Source organism: Bacillus rossius, chromosome 12 (assembly GCF_032445375.1).
Source record: "Bacillus rossius redtenbacheri isolate Brsri chromosome 12, Brsri_v3, whole genome shotgun sequence".
In the NCBI taxonomy this organism is placed as follows: domain Eukaryota; kingdom Metazoa; phylum Arthropoda; class Insecta; order Phasmatodea; family Bacillidae; genus Bacillus; species Bacillus rossius.
The window spans coordinates 22,496,542-22,519,207 of record NC_086339.1 but is presented as its reverse complement, the minus strand read 5'-3'; the positions used below and the strand labels follow the sequence as shown (position 1 = coordinate 22,519,207).

The 22,666-nt window shown below is 38.6% G+C and overlaps 1 protein-coding gene across 2 annotated transcripts; it reads right to left on the bottom strand.

The window, feature by feature from the left end:
* Positions 1-78: 78 nt before the first annotated feature.
* Positions 79-22,583, bottom strand: LOC134537690 (RING finger protein nhl-1-like). 2 transcript variants are annotated; one of them, XM_063378407.1, is made up of 11 exons: positions 20,026-22,583; positions 17,727-18,007; positions 13,861-13,997; positions 11,817-12,085; positions 9,526-9,645; positions 7,990-8,226; positions 6,840-7,063; positions 4,130-4,368; positions 3,227-3,411; positions 2,540-2,701; positions 79-1,130 (listed from the first exon to the last, which is right to left on the bottom strand). In XM_063378407.1, the coding sequence occupies exons 1-11, from the start codon at positions 20,035-20,037 to the stop codon at positions 852-854; spliced, it is 2,145 nt and encodes a 714-aa protein (XP_063234477.1). In that variant the 5' UTR covers positions 20,038-22,583; the 3' UTR covers positions 79-851. The 2 variants fall into 2 exon arrangements, with proteins under 2 accessions (XP_063234477.1, XP_063234478.1); XM_063378408.1 differs by having other exon boundaries at positions 7,990-8,205.
* Between the last annotated feature and the right edge of the window lie 83 nt (positions 22,584-22,666).

Below are 22,666 nucleotides of genomic sequence, written 5' to 3'. Positions count from 1 at the left end.
TTCATGTTATATAAAATAAGTTAATTTTAGTTTCCTTAAAAAAAAATATGTTTCTAGTAAAAAATATTTTATACGAGAGACAAGAGTTTCGGGCAACTTCAACATGAGAAATAATAATGTATAGCTTACATCTTATGGAGAAAATGGCAGGACCGAAACGTTTGATTGTATTGTGTGAGAAACAAAGAATGCAAATATGGGTTTCACTGTATAACAATTTCTGTACTATTTTAATTCCACAATTTACCTACATACAAGGGAGTTAATGCAAATTTGTGGTTAGACACTTAAAATGTATACATAAAACAATACATATATTGATAAAAAAAACTGCCAACTATAACATTCATTTTTTTTTGTAATTACGCTTAAGTGTTCAATTAATATATATCTATAAAAAAAAATCTATATGCAATGTTAAAAACCCATAATCATACATACTTATACATTTCTGTGTGACTAGCCATTTATGTAGCTATATACGTCTATGCTTTACTTTGTAAAAACTATTCAGAGAGACTGAACATTTTTTTTTATTTTGTAGATAATATTTTAGTTTTTTTAAACAAAGCATAAATTAAATATTTATTTTATTACTTGTATATTTTAATAGACAATATGAGGCAGTTGAGACTACCATTTGGGTGTTATTTCGGTTTTATCGCTATTCACCACTAAGCATGGGGCAAGAACAGAAGATATTATATTATCTTTGAAAGATTTGTGCAATGGGAGTGCATGACTTGATGTAAGTTTTTGGACATACGCCATTCATTGCATTTCTTAGCAATGGTGTATGTCCAAAAACTTACATCAAGTCAAGAACAGAACGAGGAGCGGTGGCGTCCCGACTAGAACACCAGGATGCAGTGGTTGCGGCAGTCGGTGAGGAAGATGTCCATGTTGTCGGCGACGTGCAGTCCCGACACCCACCGCAGCCGGCCCGGCCCGGAGCCCCGCCGGCCGAACACGCGCACCAGGCCCCCTCCGGCGCCGAACACCTGCACGCGGGCGTTGCCGCTGTCCCCCACCAGGATGAAGCCCAGGCGGTCGATCGCCACGCACTCGGGCGACTTGAAGCTGCCCGGAGCGCCCAGGTCCAGCAGCTTCGCGCCCAGCGTCGAGAACACCTGCGATTGCATGCCATACACACTTGCCTAGCGTCGAGAACACCTGCGATTGCATGCCATACACACTTGCCCAGCGTCGAGAACACCTGCGATTGCATGCCATAAACACTTGCCCAGCGTCGAGAACACCTGCGATTGCATGCCATACATACTTGCCCAGCGTCGAGAACACCTGCGATTGCATGCCATGCACACTTGTACGTTGGTGTTACATAAGAGGTGACATTAAGGTTATTAGGGGTGATGTTGAGGTCATTCATTAGAGATTATGAGGGCAGGGAGTAGGGATATAGCATTTATACTGAATGAAAAATGTTGCTACTGTGTCCTCATGAGAAGTTTAAAAAGAAAAGTATTACACTCGTAAATGTTTTGATATCTTTCCTTTGTGTAGTGTCCTAAAATCCAAAAGGACTTTAAATTAGACAACCAATCTTTACTTTGCCTCCATGAATATGTAACAACACAGTATACTGCCCTTCCAACTTTGTAAATGACTTTATTAAGGCTGTATTAGTTTTTGTAATCGGAAATAATGCATAGTTACGGTTTCTGGTATTATGTAAATAACAGCTGTTTGTTCTTTTAAATGGTATTTGTACATTTATTTATATTTGATGATTTTTAATATTTATGATGGTTTGTTTGCTTTATTGTGAAAAAGTAGTTTGAAGGTATTTTTACTTACTTTGTTCTTGGTTGGTTAAGATTTTGTGTGTTCATGTAATTTTCTTTTGTATTATTTGCTTTGGTTCTTTGTCTAAAAGCAGGCTGATGCAGAAGTTGTATCAGTTACATAAGCTTTACACATGACATGATGTGACCAAGTTTGGGCTGTTGCATGTGGCCTCGGAACTTATCATTTCACTTTATAAAAAGTTATCTGAGTCACGGCAGGGGTTAAGGTCGAACCCATGACTCGTCGCAAGTGTGATGCGTTAGCATTAATGACCAGCGAGGGCCCTATGACAATAGAGATCTGTTAGAAAGATGGTACATGTATTTATCAGTCATAAACACAAAGGATTTCAAAATGCAAGGTGGTATCTAGAAAATGTAACTTAACCGTCTTCAATCGTAGTTATATGAAATTCTAGTTCTAATTCTAAATCTCGTAATTTGAGACGATTGTTAAGCTTTACCTTAAACTTGTCCTTTGATTTATATTTTTTATCACATGTAATTTTATAATGCTTTAAAATAACCACATCCCACAGCCATTAATTACAGACATCACAACTCTTACATTCAAAAGATACTAGTACCTGGCAATCAAACTGCTATGATTTTTGCCTAAAGTAAGATTTGAGTTTTGAAACATGTATATATGTAATCATTTTATTTATGACATAAAATAATGTACCTCTAGAACTTGCTCTTAAAACATCCAGGACTCTCCTGTTCGTTACCTTAACCTTGGAGTTTCCGAAATCTGCCACAACCATCATGTTCCCAGACACAGCGACCCCAGACGGCTGGTTGAACTCGGTTGTTAGATACTTCCCATCCTTCCTGTTCGCTTTCTCAATGCCAATCTGACGCACCATCGAACCGTCTTCAGGTCGTAACACCTAAGAACGGGCACACCATTGTACCATTAGTAGCAAGAGATGGTATTCTTAAATTCCTTTTACTTTTTATATATACATTATATATATATTATATATATATACACACACATAAATATATGATAGTAATTTATGCTTACAAATACACTCTCTAGTATTTATTTATGGCCTTTTCAGATATATTATATCTTGTTTTAGTGTTTCATATTAAATGTACAGAAAATATATGTGAGTTTCACTACTACCCCAATTGGCAATTGCTACTTATTAATTTTTTTGTGCTATGCTGAATTTATTGGTAAAGGTTTTTATGATGTTTTATCTGCACCCTAATTAGAGTGAGAGTGGGTCTGGTAAAATAAGTGGTTTTTGTGTTTGGATTTTGGAGTTAATTTTTTTTGCAATTTTTGTAAGTGCTGCATGCAAAAGACACTGCTCCCAGCACTGTGTGGGAATTGTGGTCATTTACATTATTGATACATACAACATTATTGATTGTGACCATTTGAGCAGGGGGTGTGTTGTTACCTGCAAGCGGTCGTTGTTGGTGTCGCACACGTAGAGCAGGATGCCGTCCTTGGGGTTGTCTGGGTCCGGGCCCACGGCGATGCCCTCGGGAGACCGGAGTTGGCCCTCCCCGTGGCCCCGGGAGCACAGTGTGCGGCAGAAGCTGCCCTCCTTGTCGAACACGTGAATGCAGTGCCCCCACTTATCTGCAACGTGTTAACCTTGCTTAACCTCTTCATATGATTAGCTTCATTTAAGGAATTTTTACTACGAATGTTGAGCTATATAAACTACATATGTATTTTATTTTGTAGCCATACATATATATTCAACATACTATTTACAATTTGTACAAAGTCAACGAATTTCATGAAAAAAACCATTTTTGTTTACCTTACTGCATCAGTCACTTTTTATAAATTCATGTTTCCAGTAGGAACATAAGAATATAAAATATTAGTTTATATGTTAACGTTAAGACTGCCCATGACAGAATGTACACTGGGTCACTTAGTCACTAAAAGATCAAAAATTGATATTTATTTTGTTAAAAAGCCTGTATGTTAGTATGTACCATGTTAATGTACTGCTATTGAGTGAATCTTCACCACCTTCAGATAACATGGTCTAAACTGTTAGTATGTACCATGTTAATGTACTGCTATTGAGCGAATCTTCACCACCTTCAGATAACATGGTGTAAACAATGATGCAATGTTTTTCATAAGAGAGCATTTTGTACTACACCCCACATTTTAAAATAATCTTGAGGAAGTACCTGTTATGTAGCCAAGAAGGCAGTGTAATATCAGAATCAGATGTGTGTAGTGTTTGCGTCAGTTTACAAGTGTCAGTGTCACTAACCAGCTGTAACAGCTGTGCTACCTCGACCGGCGTGTGTGCAGAGGAGGGGCGAGAGCTCACCGGTGACGTACATCTCCTGGCGCTTGGCGCAGAAGGCCAGGCCGTGGGGGAAGATCATGTTGGGGGCGGACATGCGCCTCTGCAGGCGGCCCTTGGCCAGGTCGAACACCGCCACCTGGCGGTTGTCGTTGCCGGCCACGTACAGGTGGTGGGGCGGGCCCCAGGGGCACAGCGCCACTCCCCCGGGGCGGTGCACGATCGAGTTGCCCAGCAGCATGCGGGCGGCAAACGTCCTGGTCCTGCAGCACACGAGCACCTGCCTTCACTCTCTCGACTCTTGCCTCTGCCTCACTGACAATGAATTGTAGATTATTTAATGTCGATACTAACTATCTTGTATTGCCCAATACAATCTATTACCGTACATACAGTGAATATCTTACAATAAGCCAAATGACAAAAGTATTTGAGAAAAAAAGTTTGTGATACTTAGGCATTATAAATTTTTTTAATTTGGCACAAAAGTATTGTTTTTCACAGTCAAAATTCTGTTATAAAATTTCAAATCTTACCGGTATTAGCTCTGAATGAATGCTGAAAGTGTTGTTGAATGTTACATTTCATTGACAAATTATTGAAATGAACTACGTATTTCAACAGAACGTTGTTAGTGCCTCCATCGTTTTCTGATTCTGGATATTTACGGAAAGAGCTACCATCAGCCAATTGATTTGAATCGCACAGCTCTATCACTGAAATCTTAATTCCATTTGCATTCTGCTGCAGGAAACTGACAGACTGCACTGTTTGGTACCTGCCATAGAATAATAATTTATACAGATAGCACATGCAGGCTAAGCAGTAAGACACTTGTGACTCATTAGACAACTGTAAACATTAGCAGTAGAACCTTGTTATAATGTTCCTGCTTATAACATCATATATTTTAAGTTCTAACATATTCCCAATTAGGACAATGTACTATTTACATCCTTTGTAAGAAGTTTCACAATAACATATGCTTTCGAATAGTAAAATTCAGTAAATGCAAAAAAAAAATTAAAAACATAACTATTCCAACATGTCATCACATTTGTGAAGTTTAACATGTTAAACTGTTTACTTTAACTTTACTTATGTTTTTGTTCACAATCAATGTTATACAATAGATGGATTGTACGCCAAAAGAAAAAGGTTAGCACTGGCAAATGCTGTGTATTCGATATATCATACGTTCCCAGTTACGTGTCTGTTAGCATCTTTCTCTTGGAAAACAAAATAACATATCCTTCTGTTCCTTGCCATTCTGGTGTGTTTTCACATGTACGTACCTAGTTATTCAATATTTTAGTTTAGCCACCATTCCGCGATAAAACAAAAAAACAAAGTTTCTTTTGCTGAGATGGGGTTAAATTTATCTCATTCGTAGATAGGAATCTACAAAAAACACATGTTCAATTTTTGAAGGGATTGGACATACGCATTTCCACCCTAAATGCCGTCATTGCAAATCGTGATACAATTATTAGCTTGGTTTAAGCAATTTTGAGCATTGAGAGTACCCAACCTGCATGCTTAACACATGATTTTTTTCACCCTGCATGAACTACACCAGGGTTTACCCTGGGCCCAACTTATATAGTTATAAGTCATGGCTTCAATTGCTACCATGGCTGGTCAATCCCCTCCTAGCACACAATGTATGCTACCCATCCTGCATGGCTAAAACCCTACATGACTAGGTGCATAGGTTATGGCCTGAGATGCACTTAAGAGTCTTCCCTACCCAGATCTCTCCCAAATACACTTTAGTTTTTAGTTAGGTTAGGAAAGAAAAAATAATAAAAATCAGCTTGCCACCTTCAAACGCTCCCGCTGCTAACCTCAACCGTGAGTCAGAGTCAGTTTGGCACTATAGGCTAGCCAGAGTGTGTTATTGCTCATTACATTAAACCCCTCATCACAGACTTGACGTCCTTCTTTGTTTCCTCCAGTTCTCTTTAGCTATCTATCACCCATCTAGGCCCTTCACCAGTGCTCCGCCGACCCTGAAGAGATGCGACAGGTGGCCTGGGTTCGACCCTCACACCCTGTCATGCACCCTACAGATCCCGTACAGGCGTGGGGTGGATTCTTCAGTGACTTGAGTACCGAGCTTGACTGGCAGACAGTTGTGGCTGTATGGGTGACCGGTCGGGGAGCCACCCAACAGCACAACAGGAAACTGGTCGGTCAGGCACCGACAGCTGCCCGTCACCTCTCCCCGGCCATGTACCCTACTGATACTGAAGGAAGGGAGGCCCCACAGGCCTGGTCAGACAATGAGGAGAACACTGCAACTTAGTGCACGGGATGATCGCCACACTGTATCCGGCCGCACGGCCCACCATCCTGACCGAGCACACCTGTTGCACACTAGGGCCGTCGTGTGGCCCGAACCCCCAGAAAGGCTCTTCGGAAGAAGCCTGTCTCGAGTCACTCGCCACCCAGCTTCCCCACGACGGGGCAGCACAGAAGAAAGGCCGCTTACCATCCAGGCCACGGTACGAGGGAAGAGCCTCCTACCCCCCCCAAAAAAAACACTGCTGCCACGCACGCGGAGGGAGTTGGGAGGGCGACGACAGAGTATGCAAGTATGCTAGTGCTTGTAACCCACTCAATTCTATTTCTTATCCTCTTTCTCTTACGTTTGACGTCATCGACTTGACTTAACGCACTTGGATTCGCCGCTGGTCTTGTATCAGTCTTAAAGTACAGGGTGTCGTGGTACCTGTAGTACACAGCCATGTCCTCTTCGTCGCTGATCAGCTCCGGACGCAGCTTGGAGCCGTCCAGCCCCTCGTCGCACTCTGTGTCGTCGTCGTCGCGCTCCACTTCGCTCTGCAGGTCGACCTTGGACAGCTCGAGGTCCAGCACCGGGGTGACCTCCCCCCAGTGGGCCACCTCGTCCAGCAGCTCCGCCGTCGTCTTGTGCAGCGAGAGGAACGCGGCCACCTGCGGGGATATTCGCGTGCATCTCACTCCGTTCAACCAACTTCAAATGCTCAATTCGAGAATAAGTTTTAAAATCACCGTAAGAAATTACCCATAATCTTGAGTCAGGAACAATGATAATAGAACATGAATATGCTGATCCCCTCTCCTTACATAACACTGTATTTTAACATAAGTCTTTGCCTACACGATAAACGTAGCACTGCCATTACTTATGAAGTGGGAAATGACACGAGGCTATATTTCCACCCTACCTAGAATACCGGTAAAGAATCATTATCATGGAACTACCAGCTTTTATTTTTATTTGAAATATAAATATTTGAAGCAAAATACATACTTCCGCTCAGTACATTATCACACAAAGAAATACACAACAGGCCCATTAAAAGTGCTAAAGTATGTTGGGATGTAAATCACTCAATACAGTGAAAGCGCTCTTTGATCTGGCACATCCTGTAGAGCAACACCAGTAGAGCCGCTTGCATTCAGAATATCATTGGGGAGTAGTCTGGCTGTCGATCTAGGCTGCCAGGTTGCACTACTGCACTGCTAAGCGTAAGTAGTGTGCTCTGTTTAAATGTTAACGTGGTTTTCAAGCGGGATGAATTTCCGTAATGATATTTCGAAGAAGAAGAAGAAGTCTGAATCACGGGTGCGACGTGATACTAAAGGCGTGTCTTTAATTATTTCTACTTGTAGGGTAATCTATTACAACTTTGCTTGGCGTGGCCGGAATCGTATCCCACTATAACGGGTAGTGAACAAAGTCATAGGCGACCAGTGGTGGATCCAGGATTTTGGGTTTGGGGAGGGGCTTGACCCAGCTGAGGCTAGGCTTTATCAAGGCAAACACTAAAACAATAGTGGAGAGGACTTGAGCCCCTTAGCCCCCCCTCTGGATCCGCTACTGACAGGCGCCTCACCTTGCTCTGGTCGCTGGCGTGTGGGGCGGCGCCGCCCCCGCCCAGCGCGGCGCTCGCGGCGCGGTCCAGGCGCTCGGAGAGCTGAGCCGCGTCCAGCCGAGCTGCCTCCAGCACGTGGGCCAGCTCCTGCCGGAGGCGGGACTCCTCCGCCTCCAGCGCCTGCCGCTTGGCCTCCACGGCCGCCCCGATGGCCGCCTCCAGCTCCTGGCACCGCGCCTGCCACGGCGGCCAGCGTTCCTTCGTGAGCAGCCGTGGGAGGACACATACATCCCTCCCCTCCCCTCTCCCGCAATCGTAAAAAATCGATCATTCCCGCCAGCAAAAACAAAGAATTTGAAAGCCAAACAGCAGGCAAAGTGGTTTTATCTCTCTCTCTCTCTCACCCCCCCCCACCCGGAAAAACATGATTTGGCGTACACTCTTGGCATTTGAGAGTCCTGGGGGTTTGAATCCCGGTCCACATCAATCCTGAATCATGGTATTCCATCTATGTGCTTGCCCCGAAGGTCACTCCCGGCAAATGCTGTGGGATGATCCCTTGATAAGAAGATCATGTGGCCAATTTGTTTCTTTTCCGGTTTCTCCTAGCACCGAGTTTTATGAGTTAGTCCGTCTCTTAATGACCTCATGGTCAAATTGAAGTAAAATAAAAAAAAAAACCTCACGGGCTGCCTTATTTTTTAAGGGGGGATAGCTTCTCATCTAATACTTTCTAATTATTTTTTTTTTTGGTTTCGTCTTGCAGTACGGCTTCTGTATGAAATGTGTTGGTGTAGGACTTGCAATAAAACCGAAATAACTCTGAAAATCATGTCAAAACACCACATAGCACCGAAATGCAAGTTCATACACCATACATAGAGACCGGAAAAATTCGCGGGTTGAATGACCTCCAGGATAGACTCCAACATCCTCTACACACTCGGGCAAATACCACCTGTTCATTGGCTGCTGACTTGTGAGTCGTCTCGTCTGGGTGGCCTGTGATTCGACACTTCAATGAGTGAGGGTCTCTAATTGGCCCTCAGTCCTCCAGTTTAACAGTGAACCAATGACAGAAGCAGCACTAAGGTACATTATTGGAATTTTAGCATAACACAAAATAAACCCGCGAATATTTCAGGTCTCTAACCATACAGCACAAAAATTCAGATTATATCATTGAATTATAGCACCAAAATGCAGATTATATCATTGAATTAAGTAGCATTTAACCAAAACGTAATTCAAATCATTAAAAAACGAACCCTTTTAATGTTTGAAATTCAAGGAATGTCATTATTTCTACACAAAAAAAAATATTCAAAAAATTGTACCAAAGTGTATGATGGATCAGAAAAGTTAATTTAATTTGTTTTATTGTTCTTAATGTATCAGTTTAGAACAATTTACTAAAAATGATTTTACCATAAAAATGCAGCTTTTATAAAAAACAATAACACAAAAATCAGCTGTTTTAAAAATTAAATCGGACTAAAAACAAAACCGTAAAATCTTGTCTCTAGTCGTCAAACGTGGTGTTGCCGCGTGGTTTACTTGGAAGTCCTCGGCTCTGTACTGGAGTCTCTGCTCGGCGTCACTCAGCTGCTCCTCGAGGTCTTGCAGCTGGCCTTGGAGCTCGGACACGTGGGCCGACCAGCACACTGCGCAGAACACCTGCGGCGGGGGGAACAGTCGGTCGGCGAGGCGACGTTCACAGCCTGGAGCACCCTCCCTGCTACACGGCTCCACTCGCACGTGTGCGCTCCTTCAGTGGCGTAGCAGGCGGGTGGCAGGGATGGCCCCCGCCAGGGGCGCCGGAGCAGGGGGGGGGGGGGGAGAGCCACCGCGACGGTTTCGCGGTTACTGAACCCCCCCATTCCCCCGCCCTCTTTTAAACCAAGAGGGGGCGCCATTTTCAATTCTGGCCAGTGGCGCCAGTCACCTTAGCTACGTCACTGCGCTCCTAGGTACTATACCAACAGGCTCTACGTCCTTCGCAGTTACGTGGTTGCACATTATTGGGTCCCCCTGTTCGTTGCTTGTACAGAGCATGACAATAGAACCGTGGCTCAACCATTTTGCAGCCATATATATTCAACATACTATTTGCAATTTGTACAAAGTCAACGAATTTCGTGAAAAAAAAAAATTGTCTACCTTACTGCATCAGTCATTTTTTATATGGTTCAACCAAGAAAAATAAACACAAGAATAAAAAAACATACCAGCCGGGAGATGTTCAGGTTGATATCCTCAACCAAAAATATAGCAGTCATAAGTCTTGCCTCAAAAAATAAATAAAATAAAAATAAACAAACTATTTCTTGAAAATTTCATAAAAAAAAATAATGAAGTCAAACAAAATAAAAATTAAATTATTAATACTTCAAATAATAAATAGAACATCTAGGTAAAATCAACAAATTACAAATAAAAAAACTCAATAAAATAAGAGAGTAAGAAACAACACCATACTTACTCAAAAAAATATCTGACACCATTATAAAAATTAGTAACATAGAAATAAAAGACAATATAGAAAATAATAATAGAATTAATCACCAGAAAATAATAACAAAAAAAAAAATACAGAAAAAAAAAATTAAAAAATAATCATCTCTTAATATTATCAAACCCAATTACCACAAGTTGTTTACAAGAAATTTCAAATTAAATGAGAAAAAATCAACCATCAAGTATTGTAGAAATTAACTTGGTAGTCAAAAGTTTACATAACAAATTTGATTTTGAAGTGGCATTTTATTTTTTCCTAAACATTTTTTCCAACAGTATTACTAAGGTAAAGACACAGTAAATACAATAATAGATAAAAAAATGTTTTGTTTTCATGGGAACAACTCACCAGCATCTCTACTGATTACTCAGCAAAGAGGAAAGATCCAGCAACTGACTACACAAAATGCAAAACGTTGGCATGAAAGCCTTGGAAGAGTCACAAACATGTCGAAAGTGAAAAAAAAAAAAGTCTAAAGATGTTAAGATGAATACAAAAAAATTTCAAAAGTGATAACCCAAATGACAAATGTTTACTAACTAAAGGACTTCCAATATTTTAGTGGGTTCCGAACCATTTGGCATCAACTAGGTGCTTTTAATTTTGATTCACACCGGGGGCTAAGATCAAACGCACGACTCTTGTTGTGAGTGTGGCATGTGAGCAATAATAACCAGTGGAATCCTGTGCAATACGAGTTCTGTTGGAAAGAGGGTGGAAGCATCTATCAGCTACAGACCAGGGCAACGCACAGTGCTTGAAAATGCAAGATGGTCTCCAGTGTAATATATTTAAACTCTCATAAATTATAGCCATAATTTTTAACTAAGTTAAGCTTTACCATGAACTCATCCTTTCATTTATACTTTTTTTTTTTTAACCATATGCGATTTTATAATGCTTACAAAAAAAATTGTTAAATTTATTTCAGTTAGTATTTATCCTGACAAAATTCTTTCATTTGACTATTAATTTAAGATTCTCATAGGTGTCATTTAAACCTAACTTTTTTAGTCATTTTTTTTAAAATAATATATGTAGTTGCTATCAATCAAACGTAATGTTTGTTTACACCTCTAAAGTACGATTTATCTAAATACATTATTTAAATTTTTTTTTATATTGTGATACCATGGTTATCGACGTTATCGTGATTGTAAAGTTCAAAGAGTTTTATAGTTTCGAGGGAAATTAATCTGTCAGCAAAATGTAACACTTCAAATTAAAGTTTATACCCTGATAGTATTTTGCCCTGACACTTGCAGGTTATGCCTGACCACCGTAATGATCCCCGCGGCTACCCAGACGCGGCCGACGCGGCAGGACCGACCTGCTTGCAGTGGGCGCAGTTCTTGGTGTCGCAGGCCGTCTGGCACTTGCAGCAGCGAGTGGGCGCCTCCTGGGCGTCGGGAGCCGGGCCGAGTGGCACCGCGCCGGGTGGCGCCGCCTCCGTGGCGCCCTGCAGCACGCTCAGCAGGGAGTTCATGTAGAGGTTGGACGGCAGCCTGCCGATGGCCGCGTGCGTCTGCTCCGGGGACTTGACGCTCATCCTCTCCTGGTGGCCGCAGGCCGGGCACGCCAGCAGGATGTTGTTGCGTCCTGTCGCAGGCAAACATCGGCAGTTAGCCCCGCTCGCAGGCTTCCGCAACCAAGTGTGCTTGGCTCGTGGGTTCCGGCCCACGTCGAAGGCGAGGATTTCACCGATGTTTCGTCGGTCGACGTTGCAGCAGCCCTTCTTCGGAGTAGCAGTCTCCTGATGAGCTTCTTGCCGCCGATCCATCATATTGCCATCCGGGGCAGTTAGTGTGTGCGAGACCAGAAACCAAAGTTTCTGTGAGCTTCTTGAAAATTCTCCTGCCTTTAAATACTCTCGCCCGCGGAAGGGAAGGGTTTTACTGACTAGCTGCAGCCGTAAGGCCAAATCAGAGCCTTCTTTCCTACTGATTAGTTGGTTGGCTTGGCCAATCGGAGCTGGGCCTCTGTGATTGGTCGGGGCTGGTGGCCAGTCAGTGGCGATCCGTCTTTTGTCGGATGCAGACTGTGGTATTGAGGATTTATGAAGATCGGTTCTTTTATTCTTCTCAAACGGCACTGTACCAACTACAAAATTGACTGAAACATCGGTGAAATCTTCGCCTTTGGTGCAGCTGGAAACCACAAGCCAAGCAACTTAACACACAAGAGTTTCCTAAGTCCTCAACGGATAGCATTATCTTTCTGGTTATCCTATGAAATTTTAGACACCTTAAATGCTAGCCAGAGTTCAGCATTCAATTTCTGACAATACCCCTTATATTTTATGTACTAAACTTCTTGTTGATATTTATGGTGACAGCTGAACTCGCATAATAAAAGTTATTGGTTACATATTTATAAAGTTTTAATTTAAATAAAATAAAATGCTAATGTTTTACCATAGTTATATTCAGCATCTTTAGTATAGGCTATATTGTGTGCAAAATTAGAGTTGTAGAGGTACGCTCTTTAAGGTAAAAATAAATTGGTTTTAATTTTAAAATTAAAATATTTTAGCAATTACTTAGTTTCAATTAAATTGTTATCATGCTAATTAGAATGTCAAAACCTTTATTTACAACATTGTAGACAGTATTTTTTTTTTCTGATTGGTTATTAATAATAAGAATAATGTTTCAGAGTGTCTGCAGAACTATGGCTCGAGACACAATGGCTCAGAGGTGGGTGACATTTGCTGTCTTGTTATACAATACTCGTGTGAAACATGTTTTCAATTTGTAGACTTCTTGATTGACAGAATTTTCATGAAATAAAGACCTTAAGAACTATGTTGAGTATAAACAAAAAACAAACTTTTCAGCTTAATACTGAATGGTATTTTGTGATGTATATTTAAAATTTATTTCTGAGAAATTGATTTAAAATCATTCAAATTAGTGTATTTTACACCTAAACACAGTTGTATGAATAACTTTTAGAGAAATTTTAATCTTGTTACAAAATAACACATAGCATTATTAACTAAAAATTATTAATCTGAATAGTTTGAATTATGTACTTTCTAAAAATTTTCTTTGTGTGCGAGTTCTTAAAATCTTAAAAATGTGAACAGCTGACTATGGAATTTTTTCGTCCTGAATTCTATGTACACACACTGCTAAAATATCATCTCTCAATTTCATAAAACCCTGTTACCAACAATTTTAAAAATAAATGAGAACATATCAACCATAAAATATATTAGGAAATAACCTGATGGTCACAAGTGTGGAGAACCACATAAAATTTTACATTGAAACTTAAATTTTGACTAAGCCATTAGTTTTTTTCCTAACAGTATTACGGTGAATACCACAATAGAAAGCAACTAATTGTCGTGTTGGCGAGAGCGGACCCACCAGTGCCGAAGATAATCCGCTCTTGGAGGCACTCTGCACAAAATGTGTGCTGGCAACGCAGCATCTTGGGGTCTGAGAACCTCTGGAGGCAGATGCCACACTTCAGCAGGTCCTCCACAGTACTGACGGTCCTCCTCCTGACAGAGAAACATGCGATCACCGATGTTCCACATGGCCAATGTTTTGTTCCAGTGCACATGCTAACTTAAAGACACTGAACAGACATTTTTGAATTGAAACTTCTTTGATGAGGGGGGGGGGGGGGGGGGGGGGGGGGGCTACAAACTTCAAGCGTTACGAAAACTCCGATCGCATGATGGGAATATTTAGGTACGTGGTGGTGGAACCGGTAGAGGAGGAGACAGCAGGGGGAGGTATAAATGACGCAGTATACTCGCACACTTGCACACTTGCACACTCGTATATTTGCATACTTCACACTTGTACATACTCTATGGCTACTACTGTAGGACCGTATGTCAAGTGTGTTAAAATTTTAAATTTGTTCCCCCTTTTATTTAATCTTCTTTCTCTCTCCACCTCTCCCCCCCACACCATTATAAAAAAAATTATATGGAGAGCAGCATATAATTCCTCCCCAAACACTGCACCAGTGCTGACGCTGCCCTCGTAGCTACGGCGATCATCGGACATGTTCCACTGTGGTACACCGTGTTTCTTTCTCCATGTCCCCTCCCCTTACCCCCCCCCCCCCAAACTTCATTACTTGTGTTCTCCTTGAGTTACCCCCTCCCCTGAGTCGGGGATAGCTGAGTGCATGCGCAGAGTAATTTGTCTGATTTAAGATCATGCATTGCTTTACTATGTCTCATTATATTTAACATTTTGAGCAAGTCCACTCGTTAAATGAGGACGGTACAGCAGGGGCAGATCATGGGCACAAGTAGGTCGTCGTAACATTGCCGTTGCTTTTCCCATAAGTGGGATGCATGGAAATCAATCAGCACTTTTGCAGGATTGTAGAGTACTTGCACTCCTAATTATCTTGCCAAAATTCTGACATGATGACCCACTGTGCGGTGCATGTAACTTACCTGGAGCATTTTTATTGTATACTCTCTTGTTATCTGTGTGACGTGTTTCCCTGTATCATTTTCTTCCTGTGTATTAGCGACAACTTTTAAGTCATGCCTTTTGATAGTTAATTGCTTGGTGTGTCAGGCCACGTGAACGCATGTCTAGTTTCACTTACGTGCAGTCGTGGGTTTTTGTTCCTATCTGCAGAATCGGGCTCTTTAATACACCAGGCACACATACGTTTTGCGAGTTGTACTCATTTCTACATCTGAATTGTAACTGTAATCAAATTTTAAAATGATGTTTTCGTAATTATTTGGCTTGTGTTGGGGTTTCGTTCTCGTATAAATCAGGTAGTTTTTTCACTTAATATACGTATCTTCATCCCACAAATATTTTTCCTTAATTTCAAATTGACTAATGCAGTTTTCCATACTAGAAGGGATCCCGCTCTACTTCTTCAATTGTTACTTGTTATCTTCTTTAGCGGATTTGGAATGTCACTAAAAAAAAAAAAAAGGGCATCCTTTTGCACCATAGTATGTTTCGTATATTTGAAATACGAACTTGGTTTTCAAGGTACATATTTTGTATAAAAGATTTCACAATTTATTTTAGTTCTATTTAACTATTCTATTTAGTTCTTTTTAAACTAGAAGAGTTTTATTGGTATCATTTACATAAATGCATTTTATTTATGAAGATGGTGTATTTTTTAAGTAATAGATGATAAAATGTTTCTTAATATGTACCATCTTCACTCACACAAGTGTCATTTTAATTGTGGTACTTACTGAATATTTATATAAAATAAATTGTAATATGAATGTCTACGGCAGAATATTTGCAAAAAAAATATCTCCAACTATTCATGCATTTAATTATTTACACAATGTTAGGTAAAAATGAGTTTTTACGACCTCCCTAATCATTTAGGCAAAATAATACATCTTTTGTCAACTTGGTACAACTGAAAGAGTTTTAAATTTTACTTTTTAACGGTAAAACTTTAGTAAGTAGTAATGTTCTGTCAGAAGAGTGAAAGGGCTTTCATTTAGCAATATATGGTTCGGCACATTATGTAATCTAGCCCCATTCCAGACACTCGCGTTCAGATATTTCTGGGTGGCGTTACTGGGACGCCTGTGTTTTTTTAGTTTGCCCAGAGTTTATTGTTACTGTCCTTATTCATTTCAGTATTTTCATTCCAGTACGATTTTCTAGCAGGTTGCATTTCCATTTCGGCGTTCTCAAACACTAACTTCAGCTAATTTCCTTTAGTTTTTCGCTTTCCCTTTTACACATTAACTTTTTTTCCCTGTCTCATTGGTCTATCTGGTAAAATGAAAGATAAACTAAAATACCTAAAAATATCTGGACACATTTAGACAAACATACATATCATGAAAATCTGACTAGAAAATGTCTTCCTGCACAATATACAGTTTGCACTGTTATCATTTTGATCAACACTAAGTAACTAACACTATCAATCCGGTAAAGATAACAAATGCATTTTTTTTTCAAGCTCTGGAAGATACATCATTGATTGTGATTAAGCTAAAGACTAGGCCTACAGATATTTGATTCTACTTCAAATTAATGAAGATATTTGTTTGTATCCCTTACACTTAAATAGTATTAATGAATATCGGATACAGATTACTAACAGCAAAAGAATTTATGATTAAAATACATTCGGTTTTAAGACATTATGAATAAGATACTGGGTAGTGTGAAAAATTACTGGTGCGTTGAATATTGAATATTTCCCTGTTTTTTTCAAGGTTTTAAAGACACTTTTCTTCTGTCTGCAGAAACAACTATCTTCATTAATTTGAAGTATCCCTTACACTTAAATAGTATTAGTGAATATCAGATACAGATTACTAACAGCAAAAGAATTTATGATTAAAATACATTCGGTTTTAACATTTTAAGACATTAAGATACTGGGTAATGTGAAAAATTACTGGTTCGTTGAATATTGAATATTTCCCTGTGTTTTTAAGGTTTTAAAGACACTTTTCTTCTGTCTGCAGAACCCTGTTTTTCCACGGGTACATGTCTTTGGCATTCCTGTTAGAACTATATTGTCGTTTGATAATCTGTTAAAAACCTGTAACCGTGGTTAGACATCAGTTGTATCCGAATACCTAGGGATGCGTACTTTAAGTTCACGTCCCTCCATCCCTAAACAAATGCACCCACAGTTTAAAGGATGCATTCTAAAGGATGTACGATATCCGAATTGTTTTACAGCTAGCACTACCTGTTGGTTTGTCATTGTACTAATGTGGATTGGCATTTTATATTCATGACATCTAAGGTGGGCCAGTAAAATGTAAATGAACATTCAAAATTGTAAACAATTTCGGATAATTTCAATTATCATTGGGAATTGAAATATGGAAGAAAATATGAATCGGGAACTTGTTGTTCCTACAAATCAAATTAATTTACTGTTTATGTGAATTATGTAAACATATACTTATGGTATAAGTATTTATAAATACCATAGTTACATTTCACGCGTTTTATCTTCTAGTTCAAAATCCATTTTGATTAACTATCTCGTTTCACACGTTCGCTCTTTAAGGGTTATGTTCACAATAACAAAGCTAAGGGATGTATATGGACATATCAGTGGATGTGAAAGTCGCATCCCTAAAAATCTCGAATTAGTGGACGCATGAGAGGATGCATCGACATCCCTTGTGAGAATTCGGATACAACTCAAAGATGGCCGCGTCCATTACGATGCACTACATATGGATCCATTAGGCCACTATTCGGAAACAGCCATCCACTGCAAGTGCCATACGTACTGCTCCGGCGCCCTGGCGGCCGGCGTGTCGAACGTGAAGGTTGTGGCGCTGGTGTTGGAGCGCGCCACCTGGTGTCTCCTGGGGATCAGCTCCTCCTCGTCGCGCCGGGACGGTGATCTCGCCCAGGGGCCGGCCTGCGTCGGGGAAGTGGACAGCTGGGCGGCCGGCGATGGCGCGGAGGGACTCAGGGGGCCCGGGCTGGGCGACCTCGTCCGGCCGAGGAACAGCCGTCCCAGCTTCAGCCCCCGGCCCTTCCTCTTCAGGAGCTCCACCTCGGAGTTCTGCCCCGAGCCAAACATCACACTGTCACCTCGCTTCAACGTCAGCCAATAACTGAATATTTTTTTTTTTTTTTAACTTTTAATTTATTTATTTCCAATCAGTCTCTGATTATAGTCAGTACCATTTAATCTGTGCATGAATGATTGAATATTTACAGTTTACACATTCAAAGCCAGTGGGGGTCCCTAGAATTTGCGGGGCTCTTAACATACTCAGGAGTTGTTGAATATAGTTGCAAAAGAAATATTGCGTTACATTAAAAAAAAAATCCCTGTAAAAAAATTGTGTTTAGGCCTACCAATTTCGATGATGGTTTTGCTCTTGCATTTTAAAAAAAAAAAATTATTGATATTTTTTTCCCTGATAAATTACAGGGTGGTTTTGTAAAAAAAATTGCTAAAGATTAAATCCCGATGAAATTGTGGCCTTTTAAGAGGCAATAAAATCTTTGAAAGTTTTTCCAATATGAAATAAAAAATACTCAATTAAAAATTGAAATTTAATGATCAGCAATTGAAATTACATGCTAGTAAAATTTAAATTGTTAACCTTTTGTTTCCTATTAATGAGTCTTTCTTTTTCACACAAAACGAGATGAACAAGGCAAATAAAAATAATGAGGGTCAGCGTGAGCCCTGTAACCGCCCCTGTTCAAAGATCAAAGTGATACATTGATAAATTGAAATATACATTTGCAACAAAATATTTACATACCTTTAAGAGATCAAGAATTTTTCACATTTAGTTTCTACAGATTAAAAAAAAAATTATTTTTAGGATACACCTTCCTGCTGTTGACCTTGGCTCAGTTCACTCAAGTTTATCGTTACTGTTTGTTTTTTTATTTCAGGACAATGTGTCTTGTTTACCAGCAAGTTATGTTTCACATTTCATGGGCACATTTCTTTGGTATTCCTGTCAAAATTATATTGACATTCGATAAGCCGGCATGCCTCGAACGTACCAGATTTAAGGGTTCTAGATTTCAAAAATATCAGACATTAGAACAGATTTCTACTGAGACAGAAATAACAATTTGTAACTTTTCCAAGACTTTTTGCTGATGCATGTAAACCAGTGCAAACATACCAATTATCTGTCAGTGATTTTGTATTTGCAGCCTCGGCCAAATATGTTCCCAACTCCCCCTTCCCTCTTCCTTATTCCAACCTTTGTAGCTCAATTGATTTAAGTGCCAACTTCTATGCGGTGGGTGCTGGATTCAAATTTTGGGCGAAACATGGATATGTGTGGCGTTTTGAATTATAAGATTAGGTCAAGTTTTGTTTACAATCCCTTTTCCTCCATTAGCCAAACAGAATGAAGAGAAGATTGTTAAAAGCCCAATGAAAGAAATAAATATATAAATAAAATTGTCCCCCCAAATCCTTTTTTCAATATGTGGAGTCAATTACTAAATGCACCCTTATTAAAATATTGAAAAATTATTTCTTTATACAAGCTGATCAATAGGTTTAATTTAATAGAGAGCAGAATATTATAAATTTGAAACAATTAAAAAAATATAAATATTTTTTAAGTGGCTTTCATAATGCAACGGACACCTCGCCAGAGGCAGATAAGGGGAGGAATATTACAATGGAGCAGCCTATCTAGTAATTTCCTAACACCGCACATCCTTCACAAAATCCATAAAAAAATACATTCTTATTTCCAACACTACATCTACGATCACAAACTTGGTCACACAGTTGCGATTGCTTAACTAAAATATACTTTTGTTAAGAATTTAAAAATTAAGGAGTTGAATATTACTGTAAAAGTTATGATCTCAGTTTACATGTTTTGCCAGTTGCTAGCATCGTAATATACAGTCAAAATTTTTTTTTTTAGACAATTCTCAATGCATGAACAATTCTAATTAATTGGTAAAAATGATAAGAAAAAAACTTTAAAATATCATTTTTTTCAAACAATACATTTTTTAAGCTTTCAGATATCAAAATAATATCTGCAACGTAGGAATACAAATTTAAAGAACAAAATATTTACATACATCTGACATCATGGTACAGCAGTGCCGAAATTAAAAGATTTTCCCAGTCTCTATGCAGCTTGTAAGAACTATCTCTCCTGCTATCAGTGCCATACCTACAATGGTACATCTTATCTCAGGTAATCACATTTTCCTCGAGTGTAGAAATGAATCTTGATTACTTTATCACAGCATATACTATCTTTGAGCCCAGGCAATAAACAATCTATCTGAATTGCAATGTCTTCAAAAGTAGCACACACACACAAACATTTACTATAGCTGAATGTAGCCAGTGTACTGGCGCTTTTATTTATTTTAAAAACAGAATTCTGGGGGCATGCAAAAATTTCCAAATACACAATTCAATCTTTCAATGTTTATGTAACCATAGAACAAACATATTTTATAACTAATGAATTTCCCTTTTGTTTTTATGTAGAATATGTGACAATTTTTTTTTTTTAATGAGCTTTACTCTTGTCCCCAGTGAGATCATTACAAACTGAAACATACAACACAAATCAAGGAAAATGGAAAAAAATTCAGTAGTTGCTTTTAGTATGGAACAATCTCAACAGTAACTCGGCGTGATGGATCTGGATGGATAGGCCAGGATTCAAAACCCACTCCTCTGGAATGTTCAGTCAAATCCTCAAATACCAACAAATCCTTAGTATTCGAAGAATATGATATTTGAGGAAAAATATTACAGGAAATCAAGTAAATAAAAAATTCAACATTCATAACCTCTGAAGATTACTAGATCAATTTTTTCTTTATACTTATCCTGTTACCTTTCCCCGAGACATTGTAATTAAAATGTAATGATATAAATAAAATTACAATATATATTGATTCAGGAAACTTAGTTTGTGAAACAAACAATTCAGGGATTGAATGTTCCACATATTTCTAATTTCTTGGATAATATTTTATTTTTGACCCTTGATACCTAGAGTAGAGTTCGAGTATACTTAAGGTACTCTTTGGGATCTGAATTCGAGATTCCGATTCAAGAAAATTATGATTTGGCCCATCACTAATTCTTTTATTGCATGTTTTTTCGTGTAATGTTTGACTTATTACGAAGTATTTCTCAGAAAATTGTATTAGGTGCACCTAAAAAATGTTTGTAGAATTTTAAAAGGTTAAAAAGGTTTGAGAACCACTGGTCTAGTATCTGACCATGCACTGCCTCACTTCACATCAGTGAAATTCCTAGATATATGTATGTAGTAATATTCACAGGCCTGTTGTGTAGAAAAACAAGTTAGGTATGTGCAGGAAAATTTATGCTTTGCAATCACCTCTATAAATTGTTTTTACTAATTCATACTTGTGAAAATTATGTACTGCTTTGATTTTAATGTAAGTTTCCATATTTAATTTTTGTTAGGGTTACTGTTTTATTATGTGGGCAAGAAACAAAAGAAAGAATTTAACTTAAGAAACATAAATTTGGTCTAGGTCGGAATTAACTCTAACTTCTTGAAATCAACATCATGAAACAAACTTAGAAATGTGTTTCATGTTAATGAATAATTTAAAAAATTCAGCTCCGAAGTATTACTACAGTACTCACTAACATAAGACCTGCTATCATCCATTGTAAGCAACCATGTTTTTAGATGCCTTTAGTTTAACCTCACAATATTCGCACCAAGTTTTTGTGCAATTTCCAGCGAGTGAACTGCAATTTCAAACACCCATCAGGAATTAGCAAAGCTATTCATTCTTTGAATGATTCTTGCAAAGGGGCAGATAGATTCAACATAATATCTTTGATATAGTACACCATTCTGGGTTACACTGTTTCTCATAAAGAAAAAAAAACCTATGGAATGGACAGTAAAGATGAATACACCAAAACGTAATGTCAAAACATGCCTAGTTAGTACATGGTATTTGTGGAAGGAATTGAAAAAAAAAAAAAAAAAAAAAAAAATTGCCCAGTGGAAAACATGTAAAATTTACCATTCAGAATCCAAAAAAAGATAATCATGAAATTAAAAAAAAAATTATTACTAACTAAAAAAATGTATGATTGAAAGATATACCAATTCTGAGCATAAAAACTTTTTAAACTGAATATATTTAGTTCTTTTGTTCACTATTTTTGTGCTTACACTTTCCCTGATTTTCCCCCATTTCCCTGTCCAACCAAACTTTTTTCCCTCTCTTATTAATTAATCTCACACGATAACATAAATATATTAAACTGTAAGTAATCATCAACACATTTCAGCCATAAAATCTTTTCCTGCAAAAACAGTTTGCAGTTTTTTCATCAATGTTATACAAACAAAAACTATAAATTTATCAATTTAAGATTATATTACCGATTGATTTTGAGAAATTAAAAAAACACATTAAAATTAAAATTACTAATCCAGAGTGGTTAGTAAATTTCCCAGTGTTTTCCAGGTTTTGAAGACACCTTTTAAATTCCCTGAATTTTCCAGATTTTCCATGTCCGCAGCTACCCTGTATTTTGAACATAAAGTTGAGCTGTGCTAATACACTACCTAATTTTTTTCTCAATATTGTTTTCAGTTTGGATTTTTATTTTATCTTTCTGCCATAAAAATTATATGCAATAATTTTAATTATGTCGCGATATCCATAAAATTAATGATGAAATAATCCATGACCTCAAGAG